The sequence below is a fragment of the Eufriesea mexicana genome, unplaced genomic scaffold, assembly GCF_001483705.2.
Source record: "Eufriesea mexicana isolate 0111107269 unplaced genomic scaffold, ASM148370v2 scaffold5767, whole genome shotgun sequence".
NCBI classification, from domain to species: Eukaryota; Metazoa; Arthropoda; class Insecta; order Hymenoptera; family Apidae; genus Eufriesea; species Eufriesea mexicana.
The window spans coordinates 80,408-105,367 of record NW_016913695.1 but is presented as its reverse complement, the minus strand read 5'-3'; the positions used below and the strand labels follow the sequence as shown (position 1 = coordinate 105,367).

The 24,960-nt window shown below is 39.9% G+C and overlaps 1 protein-coding gene across 1 annotated transcript in view; it reads right to left on the bottom strand.

The window, feature by feature from the left end:
• The window catches only part of PH4alphaEFB (prolyl 4-hydroxylase subunit alpha-1), a 153,732-nt gene that overhangs the window by 84,946 nt on the left and 43,826 nt on the right, over positions 1-24,960 (bottom strand). Inside the window, exon 2 of the mRNA XM_017906679.1 lies at positions 8,719-8,935. Within this exon, the coding sequence (XP_017762168.1) occupies positions 8,719-8,906 (188 nt within the window). The 5' untranslated portion in view covers positions 8,907-8,935. The remainder of the gene's footprint in view (positions 1-8,718; positions 8,936-24,960) is intronic.

Genomic DNA, 24,960 nt, shown 5'->3' with positions numbered 1-24,960 from the left:
AAAAATCTCGGAACAGAATAAAGATGTCACCATCAATTTCCTCTGAAAGCAAGAATTATAACAGAGCTTTGAAAAATAAAGAAACATATTCGCAGCTATTTTCAATTTTCAAATACACCATATAAGATAAATAAATTCAGGAAAACAACAAAGAAAATAAAAATGAAAATAAAGAAGGAAATTTAATCCTTCCCAACCAATGGGAACTCGCGAAACGATCAATATTCTTTTCCACAACCCTTCACCATAAGAGACCATAGAAAAGAAAAATCTTGGAACAGAATAAAGGTGTCATCATCAATTTCCTCTGAAAGCAAGAATTACAACAGAACCTTCAAGAAGAAAAAAAAATATTCGCAGCTATTTTCAATTTTCAAATACACCATATATCATAAAAAGATCCACGAAGGCAGGAAAATAAAAATAAAAATAGGGATAAAAATAGGAAGAGAAATTTAATTGTTCCCAACCACTGGAAACTCGCAAAACAACCAATACACCCTTCCGCAACTTCCCGCCCCAAGATAGGGAAAAAGAGAAGAAAAAAGAAAGAAAGGACTTAGAACAGGATGAAGATAGCGTCATCCATTTCCCTGAAAAGTAATTACACGGTGGCCGGATTAAAAATAGAAGGGACAGCCGAGCTTCGGAAATATTGCGGCAGCACGAACGAAATCGTCGCGAGTTTCCTCGACGAATCTCTCCAGACACCTCGCGGGATAGACAGAGACGGACGGGACGCGAGTCGCGGGCGGCAGAGTGAGACGGAGCGAGGGTGGGAACGCAGAGGATAGGCTGCGGTCCAGCGGCCACGTTCTTAACGTTTTTCGCCGGGTCCCGGCTCCTCTTATTTCCCCGTTGCCCTCGAAATGGCCAAGGCATCGGTATCGAGTCGGGCAACGCGCCAAATCACACCCCGGGGAAGATAAAAACCAGGGATGAGAGAAGTTGGGGGTGGAAATTATTGGGAGTGCCGGCGGCCTGACGGAGAAGGCGCGAAAGGGGAAATCTTTTTTATATTCTTCCGCGAGCTTTTGTCTGCCGACCGGCGAAAAAAATCGACCGGGACGTGCCGCGAATGCCGCATGCGGCATTCGATTATCGTGTCCCGTGCCGATTCGAATTTCAACTAAAGCTATTTCTTTTCCTTTTTTTTTTTTTTTCTTTTGGTATATTTCTTTTCATCGAGTTTTGGTTACTTTCTGTTTTTTCCTTGCTTTTTCGTCGATTTCCTGGATTTAGGAAGCTCTTGATAGAGTTACCATTATAGCGAGCTTTGATGACACGCGGTAAACCGTGATTTCGTAGAGATTCGAATTTCAAGTAATTTTATTCTTTCTTTCTTTCTTTGATAAATTTCTTTTCATCGAGTTTTTCTTACTTTTCATTTTTCCTTGGTTTTTCTTTTTTGGTTTAACGTTGATTTCTTGGATTTAGGAAGCTCTTGACAGGGTTACCTTTATGGTGGCATTGCTGACACGTGGTGAACCGTGATTTCGTAGAGATTCGAATTTCAAGTAATTTTATTTTTTCTTTCTTTTTTTGATATATTTCTTTACATCAAGTTTTTCTTACTTTTCATTTTTTCCTTGGTTTTTCTTTTTTTGTTTGACGTTGATTTCCTGGATTTAGAAAGCTCTTGATAGAGTTACCATTATAGCGAGCTTTGATGACACGTGGTGAACCGTGATTTCGTAGAGATTCGAATTTCAAGTAATTTTATTTTTTCTTTTTTTTTTTGATATATTTCTTTTCATCAAGTTTTTCTTACTCTTCATTTTTTCCTTGGTTTTTCTTTTTTTGTTTGACGTTGATTTCCTGGATTTAGAAAGCTCTTGATAGAGTTACCATTATAGCGAGCTTTGATGACACGTGGTGAACCGTGATTTCGTAGAGATTCGAATTTCAAGTAATTTTATTTTTTCTTTCTTTTTTTGATATATTTCTTTTCATCGATTTTTTCCTACTCTTCATTTTTTCCTTGGTTTTTCTTTTTTGGTTTGACGTTGATTTCCTGGATTTAGGAAGCTCTTGACAGGGTTACCTTTATGGTGGCATTGATATCACGTGGTGAACCGTGATTTCGTCGAGATTCGAATTTCAAGTAAAGTTCGTTCATTTTTGTCCTTTCTTTCTTTTTCTGGTGTATTTATTTTTATTATTTTTTAAATATTTTAGCTTCTCTCTCGGTTTTCCTTTTTCACCAAGATTCAGATTTTAAGTAAAGTTATCTTTTTTCCTGTTATCATATCTCCTTTTATCGCTCTTTTAATTAGTTTTTCATTTTTCCCCCACGTTGATCGCGTGGATTTTATATTATGTGGTCACATGACTTGTGATCATCACTGATCTTTATATCTGCATGCTATATCCCTTTATACTGTTCCCCTAGAGTGATTCGAATTTCGAATAAAATCACTTTCTTACATTTCTTGCCACATTCAATTTAATCCCGTTTCTATTTTTCTTTCTTTCCATGGATTTAAACCATGTTACGTTACTGGGCATCTTCCACTTATGAAACGATAAGAAAGTTCGGAAATTTTTGACCGATTTTTGTGAAATAATTTAGTCCTAACGTGGTTAATTCGCAGAGGGGATATTTGGGAGTTTGCTGGAAGGTATGTGATGGATAGGCTAGAATGTCGATGTTGGGAGTAGAAGTGGAGTGGAGTTGTTCAGTTGTTAACGATGATTCATTTGTAATTGGCTGGAAGGATTGTTACGAACCGGAATGCTGATGGGAAATAAATGAAACTAGTATACGGCAAGCGTATGCAAATAATGCTGGGTTTGATACGAGCTTCATATCGAGACGTATGTATACAGACTCTCTCAAATTTACTCAGGACCGAAATAACCTGAACAACTTCTTCGTTGTATAAATTATTATTCTACCCTCGAAATTTTTCTACGATAACCTTCACGAAAATATTATAATACCAATATTTAAACAAACAAGCAAACAAACAAAAATATACATATATTTATAAACTCCTTAAAAAGGCTCTCTAGCAGACCCAATCTGAAACAATACTATTGAAAAATCTGGAAATTCTATTGGGTGTCCCAAAATTCACACAAAAAGTAATTTTAATAGAAAACACAGGTTAGCATAGGTTAGGAATCACAAGTTAAAAAGTACACAGGTTAGAATAGGTTAGAAATCACGAGTTAGAAGGTACACAGGTTAGGATAGGTTAGGAATCACGAGTTACAAGGTACACAGGTTAGGATAGGTTAGGAATCACGAGTTAGAAGGTACACAGGTTATGATAGGATAGAAATCACGAGTTAGAAGGTACACAGGTTAGGATAGGTTAGGAATCACGAATTAGAAGGCACACAGGTTAGGATAGGTTAGGAACTAGGAATCACGAGTTAGAAGGTACACAGGTTAGGATAGGTTAGGAATCACGAGTTAGAAGGTACAGAGGTTATGATAGGTTAGGAATCACGAGTTAGAAGGTACACAGGTTAGGATAGATTAGAAATCACGCTCGCGGATAGGCTGGCCATCGTGGGGGTTTTAGTGGGTAAAAATCCCACATAACCCCACCCCCTCCTCTAGGGAGATCGGGTACCTTACGAAGAATTCCCTCGTGTAAAAATTAAAAAAGGAAAGAACGAAAAAGATTAGGAATCACGAGTCAGAAAGTACACAGGTTTTTAATTAAAAATCGTTAATATTACTTAACAATGAAAACACGTTGTCATTTTCCTTTAGTTGGCAATACTTTACCGTATAAATGGCGCTAAATTCGAATCTTGCGTGAATTTTGAGACAACCTCTATATATATATTGTAGAGATAGGGTGGGACAACACCACGAATACTACTACGAATAATACTAAAACTACTATTTATTAATCCTAACAACACGTTTATATTCGCAACACTAATACACCTTTCTTCACAACTCTCTCTCTGAACTCTCCTATACTACACGTACCGCAACCGACTCCACACCCTCTCTCTCTGTCACTGACTGTCTCTGACTGACTGACTGTTTCTTCACAACTCTCTCTCTGAACTCTCCTATACTACACGTACCGCGACCGACTCCACACCCTCCCACTCTGTCACTGACTGTCTCTGACTGACTGACTGACTCACGCCCTTGCATCTCTATTTAAAACCATCCATTCTATCCTCTTTCATACCTATTCTCTCTTTCCAATCACACTTTCCCACGCACTCCTCGCAATCTTACCCTCAGCGGGTCACTCACCAAACACTCGAACGCATTCCTAAAGCAACTCGATACATTCATAAACATCCCGTTCGCACGATCCTAGCGCACGATCATTCATCCTTTCGCACGCACTCTAGATAACCCACTCATCCTGCGATACCACAATATATAGAAATCGAAGGGTTTACCGAGGACTTTTAAGAAAATTTTCAAATTTCCTTTAACTTGAAATAGATCTAATGACGAGGGTGAGAATGATGCCACCATAGTTGCAAAAATTATACCGCCATTTTTCGCGAAAAGCTAATGACAGACCAACCCCGTGTCGTTTCGGTGCAAGGGGTTGAACCGAGTGATCGAGGTCTCCCAAGGCGGTTCCCGTGGCTAAATAGATAATAGGGCGAATAACGAGGAAGAAGGTAGAAGTAGGAAAATTCGAGGGTAGTTTTGAGAGACAAGATTTACGAGGCTCCGAACGAGACGTATAAAGCAGAGAAGCCTCGTGGAGGGTTTCCACGATGGCCGATTACGGGGCGTAAAATTATATCGGGCTATTTCTAAGAGTATCGTTCCTATAGAGGGGAATAACCGATAATCCGGCGGTCCAATCCCGTTCCGAGCTTTCCGCTCTATAATTGCTCGCTATGGATCCAACGAAAATTTACCGACACGCATTTCGCTATTTAAGCTTCCTCTCGGTGCTTGCTTAATAACCTGCTATTAAATCTTCCCATTACACCGACCTAGTTATCCCGCACGCAGTTCTCTCTTTGCGGGTTTCAAGCTTGCTTTGAGACTCGCGATGCGTGTTTCATTGATGGAGAATTTCTTGCTTTGTTGTTATCGTAGGAAATCATTTTTGCGAAACAAATCGGAAATTAGTTGGACGACGATAAAAATACTATTTAAAAAAAAAAATCGCGAATTAGTTGATGGCAATGAAGAGTCCTATTTCTAGGAAAGAAATTGCGAATTGGCCGATGTCAATGAAGGATCCTATGTTTAGAAAAGAAATGGTAAAATCGGCAAATGTCGATGCAGGATCCTAATTTTAAAAAAGAAATCGCGAATTGGCCGATACCGAGACGAAGGCTCTTATTTTTAAAAAAGAAAACGTGAATCTGCCGATGCCGACGAAGGATCTCATTTCTGGAAACAAAATCGCGAATCGGCCGACGTTGAGACGAAGGATTCTATTTTTAAACAAGAAATCGCAAATCGGCCATTGCCAATATTACCCTATTTTTAATAAAGAAATTGCGAATCGGCCATTGCCAATAAAGGACCCTATTTTTAATAAAGAAATCGCGAATCGGTCGATGCCAATGAAGGCTTCTATTTTTAATAAAGAAATCACGAATCGGCCGATGCCGATGAAGGCTTCTATTTTTAAAAGAAAAATCGCTAATCGGCCGATACCGAAACAAAGGCTTCTGTTTTTAAACAAGAAATCGCGAATCGGCCATTGGCAATATTACCCTATTTTTAATAAAGAAATTGCGAATCGGCCATTGCCAATAAAGGACCCTATTTTTAATAAAGAAATCGCGAATCGGTCGATGCCAATGAAGGCTTCTATTTTTAATAAAGAAATCACGAATCGGCCGATGCCGATGAAGGCTTCTATTTTTAAAAGAAAAATCGCTAATCGGCCGATGCCGAAACAAAGGCTTCTGTTTTTAAACAAGAAATCGCGAATCGGCCATTACCAATATTACCCTATTTTTAATAAAGAAATCGCGAATCGGTCGATGCCGATGAAGGCTTCTATTTTTAAAAGAAAAATCGCTAATCGGCCGATGCCGAAACAAAGGCTTCTGTTTTTAAACAAGAAATCGCGAATCGGCCATTACCAATATTACCCTATTTTTAATAAAGAAATTGCAAACCGGCCATTGCCAATATTACCCTATTTTTAATAAAGAAATGACGAATAGGCCGATACCGATGAAGGCTTCTATTTTTAAAAGAGAAATCGCTAATCGGCCGATGCCGAAACGAAGGCTTCTGTTTTTAAACAAGAAATCGCGAATCGGCCATTGCCAATAAAGGACCCTATTTTTAGTAAAGAAATCGCGAACCGGCCGATGCCAAGTCGAGGGCTCCAATTTTTAAACAAGAAATCGCGAATCGGCCATTGCCAATAAAGGACCCTATTTTTAGTAAAGAAATCGCGAACCGGCCGATGCCAAGTCGAGGGCTCCAATTTTTAAACAAGAAATCGCGAATCGGCCATTGCCAATAAAGGACCCTATTTTTAGTAAAGAAATCGCGAACCGGCCGATGCCAAGTCGAGGGCTCCAATTTTTAAACAAGAAATCGCGAATCGGCCATTGCCAATAAAGGACCCTATTTTTAGTAAAGAAATCGCGAACCGGCCGATGCCAAGTCGAGGGCTCCAATTTTTAAACAAGAAATCGCGAATCGGCCATTGCCAATAAAGGACCCTATTTTTAGTAAAGAAATCGCGAACCGGCCGATGCCAAGTCGAGGGCTCCAATTTTTAAACAAGAAATCGCGAATCGGCCATTGCCAATAAAGGACCCTATTTTTAGTAAAGAAATCGCGAACCGGCCGATGCCAAGTCGAGGGCTCCAATTTTTAAACAAGAAATCGCGAATCGGCCATTGCCAATAAAGGACCCTATTTTTAGTAAAGAAATCGCGAACCGGCCGATGCCAAGTCGAGGGCTCCAATTTTTAAACAAGAAATCGCGAATCGGCCATTGCCAATAAAGGACCCTATTTTTAGTAAAGAAATCGCGAACCGGCCGATGCCAAGTCGAGGGCTCCAATTTTTAAACAAGAAATCGCGAATCGGCCATTGCCAATAAAGGACCCTATTTTTAGTAAAGAAATCGCGAACCGGCCGATGCCAAGTCGAGGGCTCCAATTTTTAAACAAGAAATCGCGAATCGGCCATTGCCAATAAAGGACCCTATTTTTAGTAAAGAAATCGCGAACCGGCCGATGCCAAGTCGAGGGCTCCAATTTTTAAACAAGAAATCGCGAATCGGCCATTGCCAATAAAGGACCCTATTTTTAGTAAAGAAATCGCGAACCGGCCGATGCCAAGTCGAGGGCTCCAATTTTTAAACAAGAAATCGCGAATCGGCCATTGCCAATAAAGGACCCTATTTTTAGTAAAGAAATCGCGAACCGGCCGATGCCAAGTCGAGGGCTCCAATTTTTAAACAAGAAATCGCGAATCGGCCATTGCCAATAAAGGACCCTATTTTTAGTAAAGAAATCGCGAACCGGCCGATGCCAAGTCGAGGGCTCCAATTTTTAAACAAGAAATCGCGAATCGGCCATTGCCAATAAAGGACCCTATTTTTAGTAAAGAAATCGCGAACCGGCCGATGCCAAGTCGAGGGCTCCAATTTTTAAACAAGAAATCGCGAATCGGCCATTGCCAATAAAGGACCCTATTTTTAGTAAAGAAATCGCGAACCGGCCGATGCCAAGTCGAGGGCTCCAATTTTTAAACAAGAAATCGCGAATCGGCCATTGCCAATAAAGGACCCTATTTTTAGTAAAGAAATCGCGAACCGGCCGATGCCAAGTCGAGGGCTCCAATTTTTAAACAAGAAATCGCGAATCGGCCATTGCCAATAAAGGACCCTATTTTTAGTAAAGAAATCGCGAACCGGCCGATGCCAAGTCGAGGGCTCCAATTTTTAAACAAGAAATCGCGAATCGGCCATTGCCAATAAAGGACCCTATTTTTAGTAAAGAAATCGCGAACCGGCCGATGCCAAGTCGAGGGCTCCAATTTTTAAACAAGAAATCGCGAATCGGCCATTGCCAATAAAGGACCCTATTTTTAGTAAAGAAATCGCGAACCGGCCGATGCCAAGTCGAGGGCTCCAATTTTTAAACAAGAAATCGCGAATCGGCCATTGCCAATAAAGGACCCTATTTTTAGTAAAGAAATCGCGAACCGGCCGATGCCAAGTCGAGGGCTCCAATTTTTAAACAAGAAATCGCGAATCGGCCATTGCCAATAAAGGACCCTATTTTTAGTAAAGAAATCGCGAACCGGCCGATGCCAAGTCGAGGGCTCCAATTTTTAAACAAGAAATCGCGAATCGGCCATTGCCAATATTACCCTATTTTTAATAAAGAAATTGCGAATCGGCCATTGCCAATAAAGGATCCTATTTTTAACAAAGAAATCGCGAATCGGCCGATGCCAAGTCGAGGGCTCCAATTTTTAAACAAGAAATCTCGAATCCGCAGGTAATATCACTTACCTTATCTCGCGAAACTTTCGCAGAGCATAACAGAGCATGTCATGGGAAACTATGAAAAATTTAGTACGCGATAAAAACTAAAATCCAAACGCAAGCCGGAAGTCGCCAGCACCGAACCGCATAACCGACGTGCAAGTTAAACCACTGACGTATATACTCGTCGTAACGGCATGCTAAAGTACAGGTTCCGTGAGACATAACCGGTGCCTGGAACGAGCTCGTTAAACGACACGAAGGCCGTGGAGCTAATCGCAGTCGTAAAACTCACTTTCTCAGAGTGGCCAGACGTTCTTCCTGCGCCTTGATGTAGCCGTTCAGGGTGTCGATGAGCACCGCCTCGGTCTCCAGCAGCTCCTCCATGTCAGCCAGCGCGGTGTACAGCTCGGCCACGCAGCCATTTTGGTACCACGTGCTCGTGACCGAGATCAGGAGCACCACGGCGAACAGCGTAGGCATGCTTCCGTTTCTCGTCCCTGGTCCGCGTGCTGCAATCATAAACGTTGAACGAAACGATGAACAGGGGCGAATGGAAGGGTTGAAAGAGGGGTCGGAGGGTGAGAGAGAAAGGGGTCGGCGGAGGGAAGCTTGTAATCGAAGCAGCAGCGGCGATTCGTTTGGTCGATTAATCGTCGCGGCTACTCGATCGACTCTCGTTTTCCCGGCCCGTTTCCTTTTTCCTCCTATTTTCACCCCCTCTCTACAATTCCCACCCCCTCGACATCCGCTGCCTCCCGGCAGAGCGGCTCACTTTTTCCGCCGAAAAAAAAGCGACACTAACGAGGACCAAATGAAGATAGATGGCTATCAATTAATCACGCGTGGCAAGAATACAGAGAGAAAAAATATAACATTTTCGCGGATTGATTTGGAAGCTTCGTATGGGCCAGGACACGTGTTTCCTTAATTTTTCGATAATTTCTCTTTCCTTGATCGTTTCGTTGATCGGTACACGTTGTATATAGCGTATAGAATACAGTATCACGAAACCAAAATTTTTTTTTCGATTTGGGAATTTATGATCCGACCATCTGATCATTTACAAAAATTCCTGCGTGGTGGGCATTTTTAAGGAGGCAGACCAGTGTGATATAACCTCTGTCATAATTATTCTTCAAAAATTCATAGAAAATGATTGGAGAAAGGTAGTCACGTGAATTTTTCACAGATTATACTTTCAACCTTAAACTATTAATAAAAAAATTGAGGTAAAAAATATAATGACAGAAGTGTTCGAAAAAAAATTTGGAATTAATCTGTCATCTGTAAAATACAGTGGATCTTGGTGGACAGGATATAGTGCGGAGAAAAAATCTGCGAAGGATGAAAAAGTATGGCGAGTAAAGACAAACGATGTGACTATCACGCCAAACATAGTTAACAAATTTAGAGTTGTAAACAAATTCAAAAAAAAATCGCAAAGTTGAAGATGATATAATAAGACAAATTGCTCTTAAGAAACAATTTCTGTTTAAATTTTCCGAATTTTTACATTGCCAATCAGTGGTAAATGTCAGAGCAACTTGTCTTGGACATGTGCTCAAAAAATGTCACACTGATTGGAATTCTGGTTTCTCTGTTATGCTGTTTACCATGGTCAAAGGTCGTGATCCGAGAAAATTGAGATCGTGTGGGTTATGAGGATTGTGGTTCCTATGGTGCTGTTTCCTATGCAAACTTGATGGCCATCTTGCTATGATAGGTAGCAGGTAGAAGACTGCAAGGAAGGGATGCGTTTCGTCCTGGGCCTGCAAGTGGACTCGTCAGTAAGGTTCCCTATCAGGCCCTACCTTAGACGGGGGATACTTCGATACCACAGGAACTTATATTTATGGGAGTCCAATAGCGATACGAGTTTTTGGAATTTCGACATTAGGATCTCCTCACTCAACGTAGCATGGGACAGAGAATTTTTTAAAACAATAAAAAGAAAAATCGCTTTTTCGAAAATTACGTATTGCCTCCTTAAGCGTGCACGCGATTAGGCCCATCCGCTAATCGATTACCGATCAACGCTCCACCCTCGTCTTCTCAGCAGTCTGCGATTCACCTAGAAGGAACGCTCCCAACCCTTCCTTCCTCGCTCTGCCATCCAAGAACACCCGGTCCAGCCAGAGAGAAGTCGCGTCAGATATAATCGCGACTCGATTCGACTCCGACTCGGTTATCGCGATTCATCACGGTTTCCGCGACGTTTCGAACTTTCTGCCCGGTTCTTCTTCCGTCTTTCCTCCTTTTTCTCCCCCATTCCCGAACTTGTTTCGTTTCTTCTCTCGGCCGTTTCGGAGTCTTTCGTCGCGAGTATCCAATTTCACGATGCCGGCACGATTCGACGGAAAAAGTTGGACGAAACTCCGGTGATTGCATTAGCATTCGAAGTTCTCGACGGAGAGAGCCCAACCCCTCTATGGCCGTCTATCCGTCTCCCTCGGAGGCCTCAGCCTCGCGCGGAAGCAGTCTTCCGCTTCCGGCCGGCGCGTCTCCACGCTGTTTGCCGATTAAGCGAGTGCCGTTTAATTGAACTGAATATGCAAACGTCTCGGTTGAACGGCTCGTCGACGTGCCACGAATCAAACGCGCGATACAAATGACCACGGCCAGTCGCGCCTGCCACGACCTTCCACCGAGTTCCCAGCGATTGAAATTCATATTGTCATTCGTGATTACAGGTGTCACTGTGGATCGGTAGAGAAGACACGAATGCTGTCGCATTAATAGAAACAGAATTTTAACGAGGTCGGTTCGTGTAGAGTGGCGAAGGCACCTTGGTTAATTGTCGATGCCTTCTTCTCAGTATGCCGAATCCTTACGAGATACTTAATGTTCCCACGCGTCGCGATTGTGTCCAAGTTATTTCCTCCTAATATGAACGCGCGGGGTGCTCTAGACGTTTTACGGTCTAGAGCTGTTAGTGTTGTTCGGTAGCCGAATGTTAATCTGTTTCCACCTCACTCCTTCCTCGGAGTCGCTATTCTAACTGACGGTTTCTATGTGATATTTTACGAGTTCGAACTAGATTCTTTGAAGACTGGACTGTGTCTGTTTGGAAGTTTGAATTTGACTGTTTGAACGTTGTGGTTTGACTGACTGACCCTTTTGCGTTAGTCAGTTCCTCGCCTTGGCACGTCGAGGATGCACGCTGATTGGTTGTTTAGAAAAATGTTGATTTCCCAATCAGCGGCATCCTAAGTGTCGTGCTCACCCCTTCCATGCGCCCTTGGCGCGCCTTCTCCTGCAAGGGTGGGATGACACTTGAGCGGGCGTGAGGTCATGGGTTTTTCCCAAGGGTTACGGTGTTCGTCCAGGTCCGGTGCGTCGGTAGTTTGTTACCCTTAGCAGGACTTCGGATGACCCTTCAGAATTACCGAGGTTTATAACACGTCCTTTGGCTATCGAGCGTAGGCGAGATGAAGATTTGGAGAATATTAGTTTCATTGCCCCCCAATATACCGAGAGCCCAACTCTAAAACAGTCTGTCTTTCCGATCGTGTTATAAACCTTGGAAATCCCGACCTCACGGCTTATTTAGCGATGCCAAGGCGGGATACTCCATATGCACCGCGGAACACTTAAGGTAGGGCAATAAGGAGCAGTTTGTCTTGTATGTACACTTTATTACACGATTCGATGAGTTGCATGAGTGATTTCTGTATGTGTCCTATCGTCTCTGCCTTCTGCCGTTTTACGTTTTCCGTCTTCTCGTTTTCGTGCCTGAGTTCCCGTTTTGTCTCCCAACTACCTTCTTGATGCGTTATGTCTAACTTCTCACTACCGTCTGATGATTCGACTTTAATTTCTATCGTCTGTCTTGTCTAGTCTAGGTTTGCGGTGATTGGTGGAGAGTGATTGTAGGTGGAGAAAGAAATAGAGTTTTTGATTGGACAAGGAGTTTTATCAGGACTTTGGATTAGGAGAGGGAAACTGTCAGGGAAGTTTCCCTTTGGTATTGTTTAGTTTCAACATTTATAGGTATATCTGTTTAGCGTTTTGGCGGATCAGTCGCATGTGCATCCCGTCTGTTGGGTCTGGTCCCAAGTACTGCTGTCCATAGTCCTTGTCTTTGATATATAATTTGTTAATCCTCGAGACGGTTAGGCGCGTCTTCCATGTATTATTGCCGTCGCAACAATTCCTAGTCACTGTCATCGAGTCTTCGAGTCTTTTGACACTTTGGGGATTTGGAGGGAGAGAAAGAGATTTAACCCTTTCCCTTCGACAGTTCAGCTCGACGAAGTACCATCGTTAAACGGAAGCGCGCGCCAGAAATATGCACAGTGCGTGTGATTTCTGTATATCTCAGTACGTTTTCCTAAGTCTTAAACAACAATTGTGCTGAATAAAATAATCCTATACAGATTGCACTTGTATACGCATCATTTGGAGTATAGAATATGGAGTTTCCGTAACCAGGAGTTATCTCATGGCGCTAGAAGCGAAAGGGTTAATGATTGGAAAGTAGGGTCACGGGTTCCACTGGTAGTGCTTCATAGATGACACAGATGTCAGATTCGATCCCTGTCGAGACAAGTTAATATCGTAGTATCCGTATGTCGTAAGGGGTGCCAAAATGGTGTCACGAAGGAATAGGGGTCGAAGAACCTTTCTTAGGCTTCTCTCTAGAAAGGTTTATACGCTGGGTGATCTCTCATGGAGTCACTCCTGATGCCTCCTCACGCGTGGAGGCCTCTCTTTTGCGCTGCTCTTCGTTCCTCTCGATTGTGTCTCGAAGCAATCGAGAGTTTTCGAGAGAACAAAGGTCACAAGTGCAAAAGCCTGCTCGTTGGTGACTGCCTCACGTTGCTAGTGACTTTCCTACGATGTATTGTTTAAGTAAGGTTGAGCTAAGAATGCGGATGGTTAAACAGTGATGTATGGCACTTGGAGGGATCGATTGGAATAATACTGCAATGCTTGACAGAACAAAATAAGCTTTATTATTAGAATACCCGACTAGAATATTAGTATAATAGAATAGTGACTATGCAATGCTTGTACTGACCTCACTCTACCTTTTACTCTCACAATTTTACTCTGACAACTTTTTTTCAAACGACTTATAAGACTGATAAAAGACTGACTCGCAATTGACAGCTCTTAGACTGACTGACGTTAAACTGACTGTCAAAACTGAGCTGCTCGCATCCTCGTACCCTTATTTTAACTTCTCTCATACTAAAGCTTGCTTCTTCGATCACACATTTCTCATACGACCTCGGAGAGCCAGGTACTTCAAACACTCAAGACGTATTCGCAAACTTTCGCTCGTTTCTTGCACTCGACTCTGTTATAAGTATTCCTTACAATCGATCCTCTTGTCTTTTTTCAAAACCCTCTGGGACTCAAACGGTTAATACTAACAGTTACCACCTTTTGGTCCTAGTTTGGGCCCGAACGGAAAGTCCAGCGTCGGTCCCTGGGGACTAATATGACACTTAACGCGTTAATATCGAGAGTTAGTCCAATGATTGGTCCCAAATTTTCTATTTCTCTTTCCCTAATTTTTCATAGAACCACCCTCATCCCTCTGAAAATATTGCAGACTAGTCATTTTGACTTTTGACTAGGTACTTCCAGTGTTAATACGCTGATACAGCGTGAGTTATGTCGACACTCTAACCCCCTGTCTACACCAGTGTCATGCTCCGTCCCATTTAGTCTTGATTCATCCTGATCACTCGCAGTCGATCCTCTGTACTCTCTCTCTGCGACTGTGCTGAAGAAGGTGGATCTGATCCGAAGGTCTTCCTACGGCCAACTCAGCAACAACCCACCAGCATTGAGAAACGCGGCATAATTCCAGTGCTTCGATTCTACTAGACACAGTTCCATGTTTTGTGTAAATGCCAGCATCACGTAGTAGACATTCACGACTGCGAGACAGACGCTATGGAATTATGCGAATCATTATGGAGGTGGAATTACAAAACGTAGTGGCTTGTTCTTGGATGGGTCACGTACTAGCACTCGTGATAAAATTGCGACAGAGGTGTACAGTCGGAGTCAAAAGGGCAAATTAAATATCATCCAACAGCGTAGTTCCATAAATTATCGCGTTACACTGACGGAACTCCTGCAAGAACGTGTTAATGCTCATGACAGGGATTATGGATCTAGCAAAGGCAGGTTGTACCTGTAACGAAGTTTAATTCCAACCCTAACTTCAGACTCGACTCCTCACAGGTTACCAAATACAGGTTACGTAGCATGGTTTAATATTTTGCTGACACGATTTTACTGCCGCGAATTGCCGATGTTGACAGGCTAATTAACAGTGAAGGGTCCAAATGGTGGTTCTTAAATTTTTAATTAAAAATTTCTTTCCTTCTTTTTTAATATAGATATAAGCTTTTTTAATATTTTGTGTTCCATTTCCTTTTTGAAATAATTCTTATTTTATTCCTTCGTCTCTCTGTCATTTGTTAAATTTTTCAAGCCCATAAAACAGAGAGTGGAAATTTATTGAGAACGTAACAAGTTAGTTGTCGATTAGAAAAAATTTCGTTACAAAAATTCTAGAATTTTAGAAAATTTCATTCGTTCATCTCTGATTCGAATTTTCTTGAAGGCGACTTACGTTTGTACATAATTTCTTCTACAAAGCTTGGTTCCTCCAGGATATTTTCCCGTTTCTGCGACTTCAGTTCAATTTCCAAGTTTGAGACAGTTAAATCCGTAACTCGAGTTTAAACTAGGGAAAATTGGCGCCGAAATTTACCAGATGTAAACTTAAAATTTATGGAAGATTATTAGATGCTCCTTAGATAAACAGTACAAATTAATTACTCGATTCCAAAATTCTCAAAAATTAAATTTAAAATTTACGAAAAATTACTTAGAAAAATATTAAAAATTAATTATTGGATTCCAAAATTTTCGTAACCTAAGTACAATAATTACGAAAAATAACTAAATATTCCCTAGGCAAATAGAAATGTCACTAGACGCTGCTCGCATGAATATAAAAGTCACTAGACGCTCCCTAGACAAATATTAAAAATGAACTATCGAATTCGAGACGAAGTTAAATATCGGTTGGCGAAATTCGAGTGGAAGGATTTGCTCGTCAGAATGCAGCGCGTTTTAATATCGAACGTCGTAAGTTCTCGTGGAAAGAAGGGAAGAGCATCGTCGTGGTTCGTTACAACTCTTACCCGCGTTTCTGCAGCTCGTAAATAACACGCTAATATGCAAGGTATTCCGAAACCTTTAAAATTCACCGGGAATACCGCATGCTGGAATCCCTTCGATGGCAATTCCCAACTCCTCGCCACGTTCCGGACGTTCCTTCGCAAAAATGCCGCAGATAAAAACGACTTACTCGAGACTTAGCTCCTTCCCAACCGCAGCCTCCTGCGCCCGCGAAACATTCGACGCTTTATTAACCTGCTACACGCTCGTCGCGACGCTGGAATTTTCGACGGACACCTCGGCTTCCTTCGACAGCCGACAGCTCTTTCGATTAAGCATCGATATCGATACTAATGTAAGCTCAAGATGCACGAAACCATTCCTTGACATCAAGATTGTGTCAACTTAAATGCGACACCCGGTATAAAGAAAAATATCATTGCTAAATATTCTAGAATATCATCGATCGGTACTGTATCACACAATCATTTAATCACAATCACTTAATCACAATCACAATTATCAATCACGCGAACACTTAAAACGAAAAGAATAGTATATCCGTAGCCTGCCCGTAGCCCACGTGACCCGAGAGGGCAGCCATGTTCAAATGGCGCTGCAGTCAACGCGTTATTACGTTAACTTATTCCCAATTCCGAGTCTCAAACTCGACTACTATTCACCTTCGCAACTCCAGTTATTATTCAGTTATTATTGTCCGACACTTGCGCCATCCCTATGCATGAGAACGAAGCTAGAGAACATAACCTATGAACGTCAAGCGAGTTTCCCTCCTTTAATTAATTAATACCCACTAGATCGATACGTATCTCCAATATTCTCCCAGCAATTGTTACTACTAGAACACTGGTACATTAAACGACCAAATAGTTACGTTTTTATTCCAACAAAATGCAGCCTCAACTTTCCCAAAATCAACTTCCCGTTTTCAATAAACAAAACAACAATAATTCCGAAACCTATAAATCAATTTACCTACTTTGTTTGCTCAATCCACCCCCTATCAATCCACTCGAAAATCATACCAGTAACGCAAACAACACCGTCCATTAGCCACTATAATAAAAATAAAAAAAATAAAAAATAGAAAAGGTCATGTAACCGTTCAATACACGTAAAAAAATCACAGAAACATCCAGACGTGCAAAACCGGGAAAATTCATCCCGGATAGCCGTCACTGTTCGCGACCATCACCACCGCGATGGAGAGGGACGAAGTACAAAATAACCCAGGCCGTAGCGTAAATCCTGGAAAGTTCCAGGCCGCTTCTTAAACTATCGATCGACGCGGCCTTTTCCCGGTCCAGAGGGTCGCGGGACCGGTCGCAAATTAAAGAAAAATTCTCTAATCGAGTTTCCCCCGCGCTTCCGGCACGCTCGTGTGCTGCCCCCACCTCTTGCGCCGCCCCTGCGCCAACCCCGCCGGGCCGCGCACTCGAACTTTTCCGGGCCGAGGAGGATTAAAGTTAGGGAGACGCGCGACTTACACCTGCCCGATCGACGATTTATTCCGTCATGCTCCCCCGAACTTCCAACCCCCGTTTTGCGCCCCCGCCGTTCGTCAGCCGCCCCTTTGTTCGCCGGTTCACGGCCACTCGAAAGTTCAAAAGCGGTTGCTCGAGCACGTGGATCGAGAGGCTTCGGCAAAGTCGGGGACAAATTATAAATAAAAAGTAGCCAGTAGACGTGCCTGTTTCTTGGGTGCTTTGTCATCTTTGATTTGTTTCTTGGGACGTGGTCGATAAAGGTTAGAAGTAACACGTGGTTTGGTTCCACTTTTATTTCAATGAAATATGTTAATGGTGGATGAAATTTAATAACAAGAACAATTCTTTATTTAATTAGAAAAATTATAAAACAAATTTAACGTTTAAATATAATTAATTTCTCACAATTACGTATCCGAAATCACTCATTTTTATTTTTTTTTCTTCATACATTATAGTGACATACACAATTCACACACACCTCAATCATTACACGCATACTCATTTATCATAATAACCTGAATTCATTACATATTGGAATCCCATGCATACTTGTTCCACTCATCCCAACACATATGTGGGATTGGAATAAGACGGCCCTGGAAGAATGGCAAGTGTGTCTGGACCCAGAACGAAAGAGACCGCGCACAAGAGGATCGATTTCAATGAATGTTTAGGTTAGAGTGAAAGATTAGATATGCGTGCAGAGTGTTTGAAGGTACCGCGTTCTCCGAGGTTGCGTAGGAAAGAAGTATGATTGTAAAGGAAAGCATGGGTATGGAAAAGGACAGAGTGAATGCTTAAATAAGGGTGCCAGGGCGCGGGCAGCAAACAGTCCTTCACGGTCCTCCAAACAGTGTGTAAGCACTAAAAGTCGAGCGTACCCGTAGCGGGTCTCCAGTTTCGTAGCCAATAAGTATAAGTTTATTGCATCTTAAGAAGCAGTAAAACAACCTTACTTTAGCCAATCCACACACCCCGATCCTACACATACATACTTAAAAATCTATGTAACCACTACCACAAAATAAACAAATAATATATTGCAGTATCGCAGGTTTTCCACCCCATGTACACGTACTTTTAGCTTAGAAAGTCACCAAGGGTTCGAAAGCCAGGGTTGGAAAGTGCGTTAGGTCTTAGCATGACCATTTTTCATCATGTTGGCGCAGGTTTTTGGAAAACGTGTACATGTTGGGGAAGATATAAAAAGTAAATTATAGGAAGCTTATAGTGTGAGAAAATAAAAACGTGACAAATATATAACATAAAATAAATAAAAATATAGTAAACGTTTAATATAGGGAATCAAAAGGTAGCCAAAATTTTTCGCGAAAATTACGATATTTCCCAAAACGAAGACGATATTGTATAATTTTTAAAAATTCGATATTTTTCGACGAAGCTGCAATAGGAAAAATAAATTTGGATAAAGATTCGAGAATATATTGAAACTTTCCGTCGAATTCCCTAAAATAAATTCTCCGAACTTTCGAAGACCAGTCTGTAATCTAGATGAACCGAGGTAGTTGCGGAAGAAGCGTGGAAATAAATCGGATATACATAGAAAATGGATTGAAATTAAATCAGAATCCAAGGGATTAATCGAACTGTTGGTGGTGCAATAAGGGTTGCCAATGACGGCACGTTTTTTCCACGTTTTAAGGAGTTTCTGCCCTTCGAGGAGAGTTTCGTTTCGAAACTTTTTGTATGTCGACGTTCAACTGGAAGGGAACTCGAGTGTTTTTCCAGTGATATCCGATTGATTTTTGAAGTTTGGCGGAAGGGGGCTCCCTTTTGTTTTTGCCGGCCCTCGTTCCTAGATTGGTACTCGGAAAGTTGGACGAATGACTCGCTTGAAAATATTATTACGACATGAAATCCATGGGTAAACAGAAGAACGAACACAGACGGTTATTTACGGTTGATCTGTGATATTAATATTAATTTAATATTATATTATGCACGAGGACGATGCGCTGTTTACCCGGTCTGAAATTACAGTACGGCCCTGTTCGACGTTAATTTCGATTTGTAGTGTTGATACTGGTTGACTCGATGGAAATGGATGAATGAATTTTCTGTTTATAATAAACCTTATTTTAATCAATCGACATTTGTATTTTAATATTTAACGAGGGTTTATAGAAATGGGGACTACGGTTCGAGGATTACTGCATAACTGCTCGAAGGAGACGTTAAGAGGTATAAATGGACGAATATTTTTACTTGTAAATTACAAGATTTTTGTATAAATTTAGAATTCGGAAAAGTTACAATTTAGGGATTCGGATTTAGGTTTGGGATTTGAAGATTCAACGATTTGAAGATTCAAAGATTCAATGACTCGAGTATTCAAAGATTCGAAAATTTAAAGGTTTAAAAATACAAAGATTCAATAACTCGAACATTCAAAGATTTAAAAATTCAATGACTCATGTATTCAAAGATTCGAAGATTTAAAGGTTTAAAAATATAAGGATTCAATAATTCGAACATTCAAAGATTCAAGTATTCAAAGATTCGAAGATTTAAAGGCTTAGAAGTATAAAGATTCAATAATTCGAACGTTCAAAGATTCAAAGACTCAAGTATTCAAAAATTCGGAGATTTAAAGATTTAGAAATACAAAAATTTAAAAGCACGAAGATTCAAGGTTTCAAAAATACAAACATTCCAAAATTCAATCACTCAAATATTCAAACATTCCAAAATTCAATCACTCAAACATCCAAACATTCCAAAATTCAGACACTCGAACATTCAAACATTCCAAAATTCAATTACTTAAATATTCTAACATTCCAAAGTTCAGGTGCCCAAACATTCCAAAATTCAATCACTCAAATATTCAAACATTCCAAAATTCAATCACTCAAATATCCAAACATTCCAAAATTCAATCACTCAAACATCCAAACATTCCAAAATTCAGACACTCGAACATTCCAAACTTCAGGTGCCCAAACATTCCAAAATTCAATCACTCAAATATTCAAACATTCCAAAATTCAATCACTCAAATATTCAAACATTCCAAAATTCAATCGCTCAAATATTCAAACATTCCAAAATTCAATCGCTCAAATATTCAAACATTCCAAAATTCAATCACTCAAATATTTAAACATTCCAAAATTCAGACACTCGAACATTCAAACATTCCAAAATTCAATTACTTAAATATTCTAACATTCCAAAGTTCAGGTGCCCAAACATTCCAAAATTCAATCACTCAAATATTCAAACATTCCTAAATTCAATCACTCAAATATTCAAACATTCCTAAATTCAATCACTCAAATATTCAAACATTCTAAAATTCAATTACTTAAATATTCAAACATTCCAAAATTCAGACACTCGAACATTCAAACATTCCAAAATTCAATTACTTAAATATTCTAACATTCCAAAGTTCAGGTGCCCAAACATTCCAAAATTCAATCACTCAAATATTCAAACATTCCAAAATTCAATCGCTCAAATATTCAAACATTCCAAAATTCAATCACTCAAATATTTAAACATTCCAAAATTCAGGCACTCAAACATAGGAATATTCCAAAACTCGAAAATTCGAAAATCCGGAGACCTCGTAATTAAATCAAAACTCGAAACCCTGCCATCCACAAACCTCAGCTGCTCGCGAAGCTACCCATACACGGAAACCGCGAGCAAGAGTCAAAAGCCAGAAACACGGAGTCGAAAAAGGAAGGAAAAAGGAGAATAATTATAAAGGTGAGACAGGGAAGAAAAAGAAAAATCCCGATTTTTCCCAGCATTGTGAACCACGCAGTGAGGGAAGCGGTTCGCGTAGGAAGTGGCGGCGCGAGAGACCCCTTAACGTTTTACTAACTTTCGGAAACGGCTCTTCTTCGGTTTCAATGGCCCTTCTCGCCTCTCCTTTCTCTCTCCCTACGTCTCCCGCAACCTTTTTCCAACCAAGGGAAAACGAGGAAAGCAACGATCCCTCGGAACAAAGGGTCGACTCCCTCGCGGGGAACGCGTTCTCGCCTCGGCGGAGGAAAAAGGGAGGAAAACGGAGGGAACAAGGGAGGGAAAAAGAAGGAAAAATCGGAATTCGCGAACGGATCCATCACACCCACTGGAAATCTAATTGTTCCCGCGTAATTTAGCGTGGCTGACCGTGCTTTGACCAGCACTCGTTCCACTTATATCCCCGTGGCCATTCCACACTACACTGTCGCGGTCGACTCAAAACCGACGCTAATCGCGTTTCGAAACTGTTGTCGAAACCCGATTACCGGAAGTCACAGCCTTCCCATCGGCGAGTCTCTCGCAGCTGTTGAATTTTGCACGGTTTTATTCCCGGGGAAGGGAGGTCTCTGGCGAACTCTGGCGAACGCTTGTGAACGACGGGACCCTGGTGTAGACGGTGAAAAAGATCGATCTTTTTTTATTACTTTAATGGATGCTATTCCGAGAGTATATTTCCAAATTTCCAACGCAATCCTCCAAGTATAGAGATCTCGTAGCAGGTTTATCGCGTGCATGTATACGAGCGTGTGACATCATCGTACAATAAATATTTAATCATCCCTAAACATTTTTCGAAGATTAATCTTATTATTTATTATTGTCATCGTTCTAAATTGAATATTTAATCATGCCCAAAAAATTTTCAAAAATTATTCTTATTATCCTTGTTAGCGTTATCGTTAGTATACAGTAAATATTTAACCACCCCCTAAAATTTTACGAAAATTATTCTTATTATTATCGTCATTAATATAGAGCAAATATTTAGTCACTCCTATAATATTTTTCAAAAATTAATCTGATTATTTATTATTATTAATATTATTATTACTGGCATTACTATAAAGTAAATATTTTCATCCCTTAAAATTTTTCCAAAATTATTCCTCTTACTTCTTCTTATTTTTACTATTAATATAATGTAAGTACATGGTTGATCATCCCTCCAAATTTTAAGAAAATTATTCTCATTACTTGTCATTGTTATTATTATCGTTAATATAAAGTAAATATTTTCATCCCTTAAAATTTTTCCAAAATTATTACTGTTACTTCTTCTTCGTATTTTTACCATTAATATAATGTAAGTACATGGTTGATCATCCCTCCAAATTTTACGAAAATTATTCCCATTACTTATCCTTATTACTATTATCGTTAATATAAAATAAATATTTAGTCGTCCCTTTAAATTTTTCCAGAATTATTCCTATTACTTCTTCTTCGTATTTTCACCATTAATATAATGTAAGTACATGGTTGATCATCCCTCCAAATTTTACGAAAATTATTCTTATTACTTATCATTGTTATTATTATCGTTAATACAAAGTAAATATTTTCATCCCTTTAAATTTTTTTAGAATTATTCCTGTTACTTCTTCTTCGTATTTTTGCTATTAATATAATGTAAGTACATGGTTGATCATCCCTCCAAATTTTACGAAAATTATTCTTATTACTTATCATCGTTATTATTATCGTTAATACAAAGTAAATATTTTCATCCCTTAAAATTTTTCCAAAATTATTACTGTTACTTCTTCTTCGTATTTTTACCATTAATATAATGTAAGTACATGGTTGATCATCCCTCCAAATTTTACGAAAATTATTCCCATTACTTATCCTTATTACTATTATCGTTAATATAAAGTAAATATTTAGTCGTCCCTTTAAATTTTTCCAAAATTATTCCTATTACTTTTTCCCGTTATTATCGATAATTGTAAAATTATTGCAATTACCCACGAGGGAGATGAAATTCCATTCCTCCTCGACGAATTTTCCCCTTTCACGTAAATTTAACATATCCCCATCCATCTGTTCCACGACTCGAATAATTCTCGAATTAAATCTTCCGGCTGGTCTTGCGCGGAATAAGCCAGCAGGATGATACACCGCTGAAATCGCGAAATCGTAGACAAAATAAACGATCCTATTCGCAAATGAAGACTACACGGCTGCGGGGTGATGGCCGATGATCCGCGGAAACTCTGTTTCGATCGGCAGGAGTTTTCAGAAATGCCGCCGGTGCAGAAACAGAGAAACTGTTAATTTATGCTCACGAGTTTCTACGAGTGTATTACCGGTTCCATTAGTTCCGGCCATCCCGCGCGAAATTTCTATGAATTTCGCCGGGCGAATTTGTGCAAATTGCCGGCCGATACGAGAAATTCAAATTCCCACGGCTAATCGAGCCCCGATCGAGGCAAATTAGCCCACGTTAAAGCCAACTGACCAGACTTCGTTCGAATTCACCCGAGAACCAAGGAACAGACGACTTTTTTAAAACGATCTACCGATTTTTACAAAATTTTTCACGTTTTTCCTTATATTTCTTTCTTTTCTTTTTTTTCTTCTTTTTAAATGTTAATGTTCATTTGTGGAGAAAAATTTTGTCACGTGATTTCTCGATTTTTATTCTTCGCTTTTCAAATTTATCGTGTTTACAATGACACTGTTTCCTTGTTCACGAATTTTTAAACCATTTTCATCCTTTAGTAGATATCATCCCTTTATATACAAATATTCTATATTTCTCTTTTTATTTATTTTTGTTTTATATTCATAAAAATTCAATCTTTATTAAATATACAATTTTTAAACTCCTTTAATATTATAAGCCTTCGCTGTTTCTTTATTCTTTTTTCTAAATATTTGAAATTAAAGGAATTGTCCAATTTCTGTCACCAAAGTATTACCAGAGAAGGTTAATAATCCCCACAGGATTTTTTAAAACGATCTATACAAGATAATTATTTACCCACGAATATTTAATCACTTCGTTATCCTAGATTAAACGAAAATTACAAAATTTTAACGAATTCTAGGAAAATTTTAGTTCAGTAATTATTAAAAAACCGCGGTGGAAACCGAGTTTCGAGTTCCCTTTGGTAATTCACGAAGCAAATTCGTTTTTGGAACTGTATAACAAGCAACCCTCCAAGCAGTTGTTATTCCAACTTCAACAGCTTCCCTCAAAAACGGTTCTACTATTAAGTTCTAACGATCGTTCGAGTTTTAATTAGAAAAAAAGGGGGGAAATTAAATTAAAAAGTTTAAATTAAATACTCGATGGGAAAGTTCGCGATATAAACGACTAGCCACAAACGAAAGCTGATCTAGGTCTATCCCGAACACTGATCTTCGACAACTTCAACAACCACTTTCGACTGCCGCAGATATGGCACTTCAGAACCCTGATCAGCCCTCAAATCTACGAACTTCATCCTCCACGCTTTCGTCTGGAAATCCGCCACGAAATGCTGCTAGTTAATTAAATTTAAATTTATTGCCCGGAGAAGTTCAAACCGTGTAATACCACCAACATCCCTGCAACGCCATTTTAATTGAAATGGCGGAGTATTTCATTCGCGGTCAAAAAGTTTCCAGTTTCAGTCCAGTTGCAAGTTTAATGTTTAATTTTTTAAAAATATTTTTTGGACATTGGTTAATAAGATGACGTTTTGTGAGCCTAATTTTGGAAGACTAGGATGACATAGGGGTTATATTTAGAGCTGTTAGGTGTTCCGTGGTATAAAATGTTTTGATAGAAGGGATCAAGGTATCTAGAAGGAAGTCAGGTCCTTTCAGAAGCTTATGAGTGAATAGACTCGTCGGTCACAGGATAATCTCGAGCACTCGGACCAATCGTTTCTCTTCGATATCTTTAATGTGCGAAGAAGAAGTAATGGACCATACTTCTTCTTATATCTAACCTCACAAGTATGGCAAACCCTTCTGAATCAAATAACAACCTCTGCATTATAATAATGAATGACACTTGTTACATTTATTTATTTTTCTATTTCATTTTCGATTCCCAAATTCGGAATTCTTCTGTCTCTAAAAGCCACCCCTAATTGCATCAG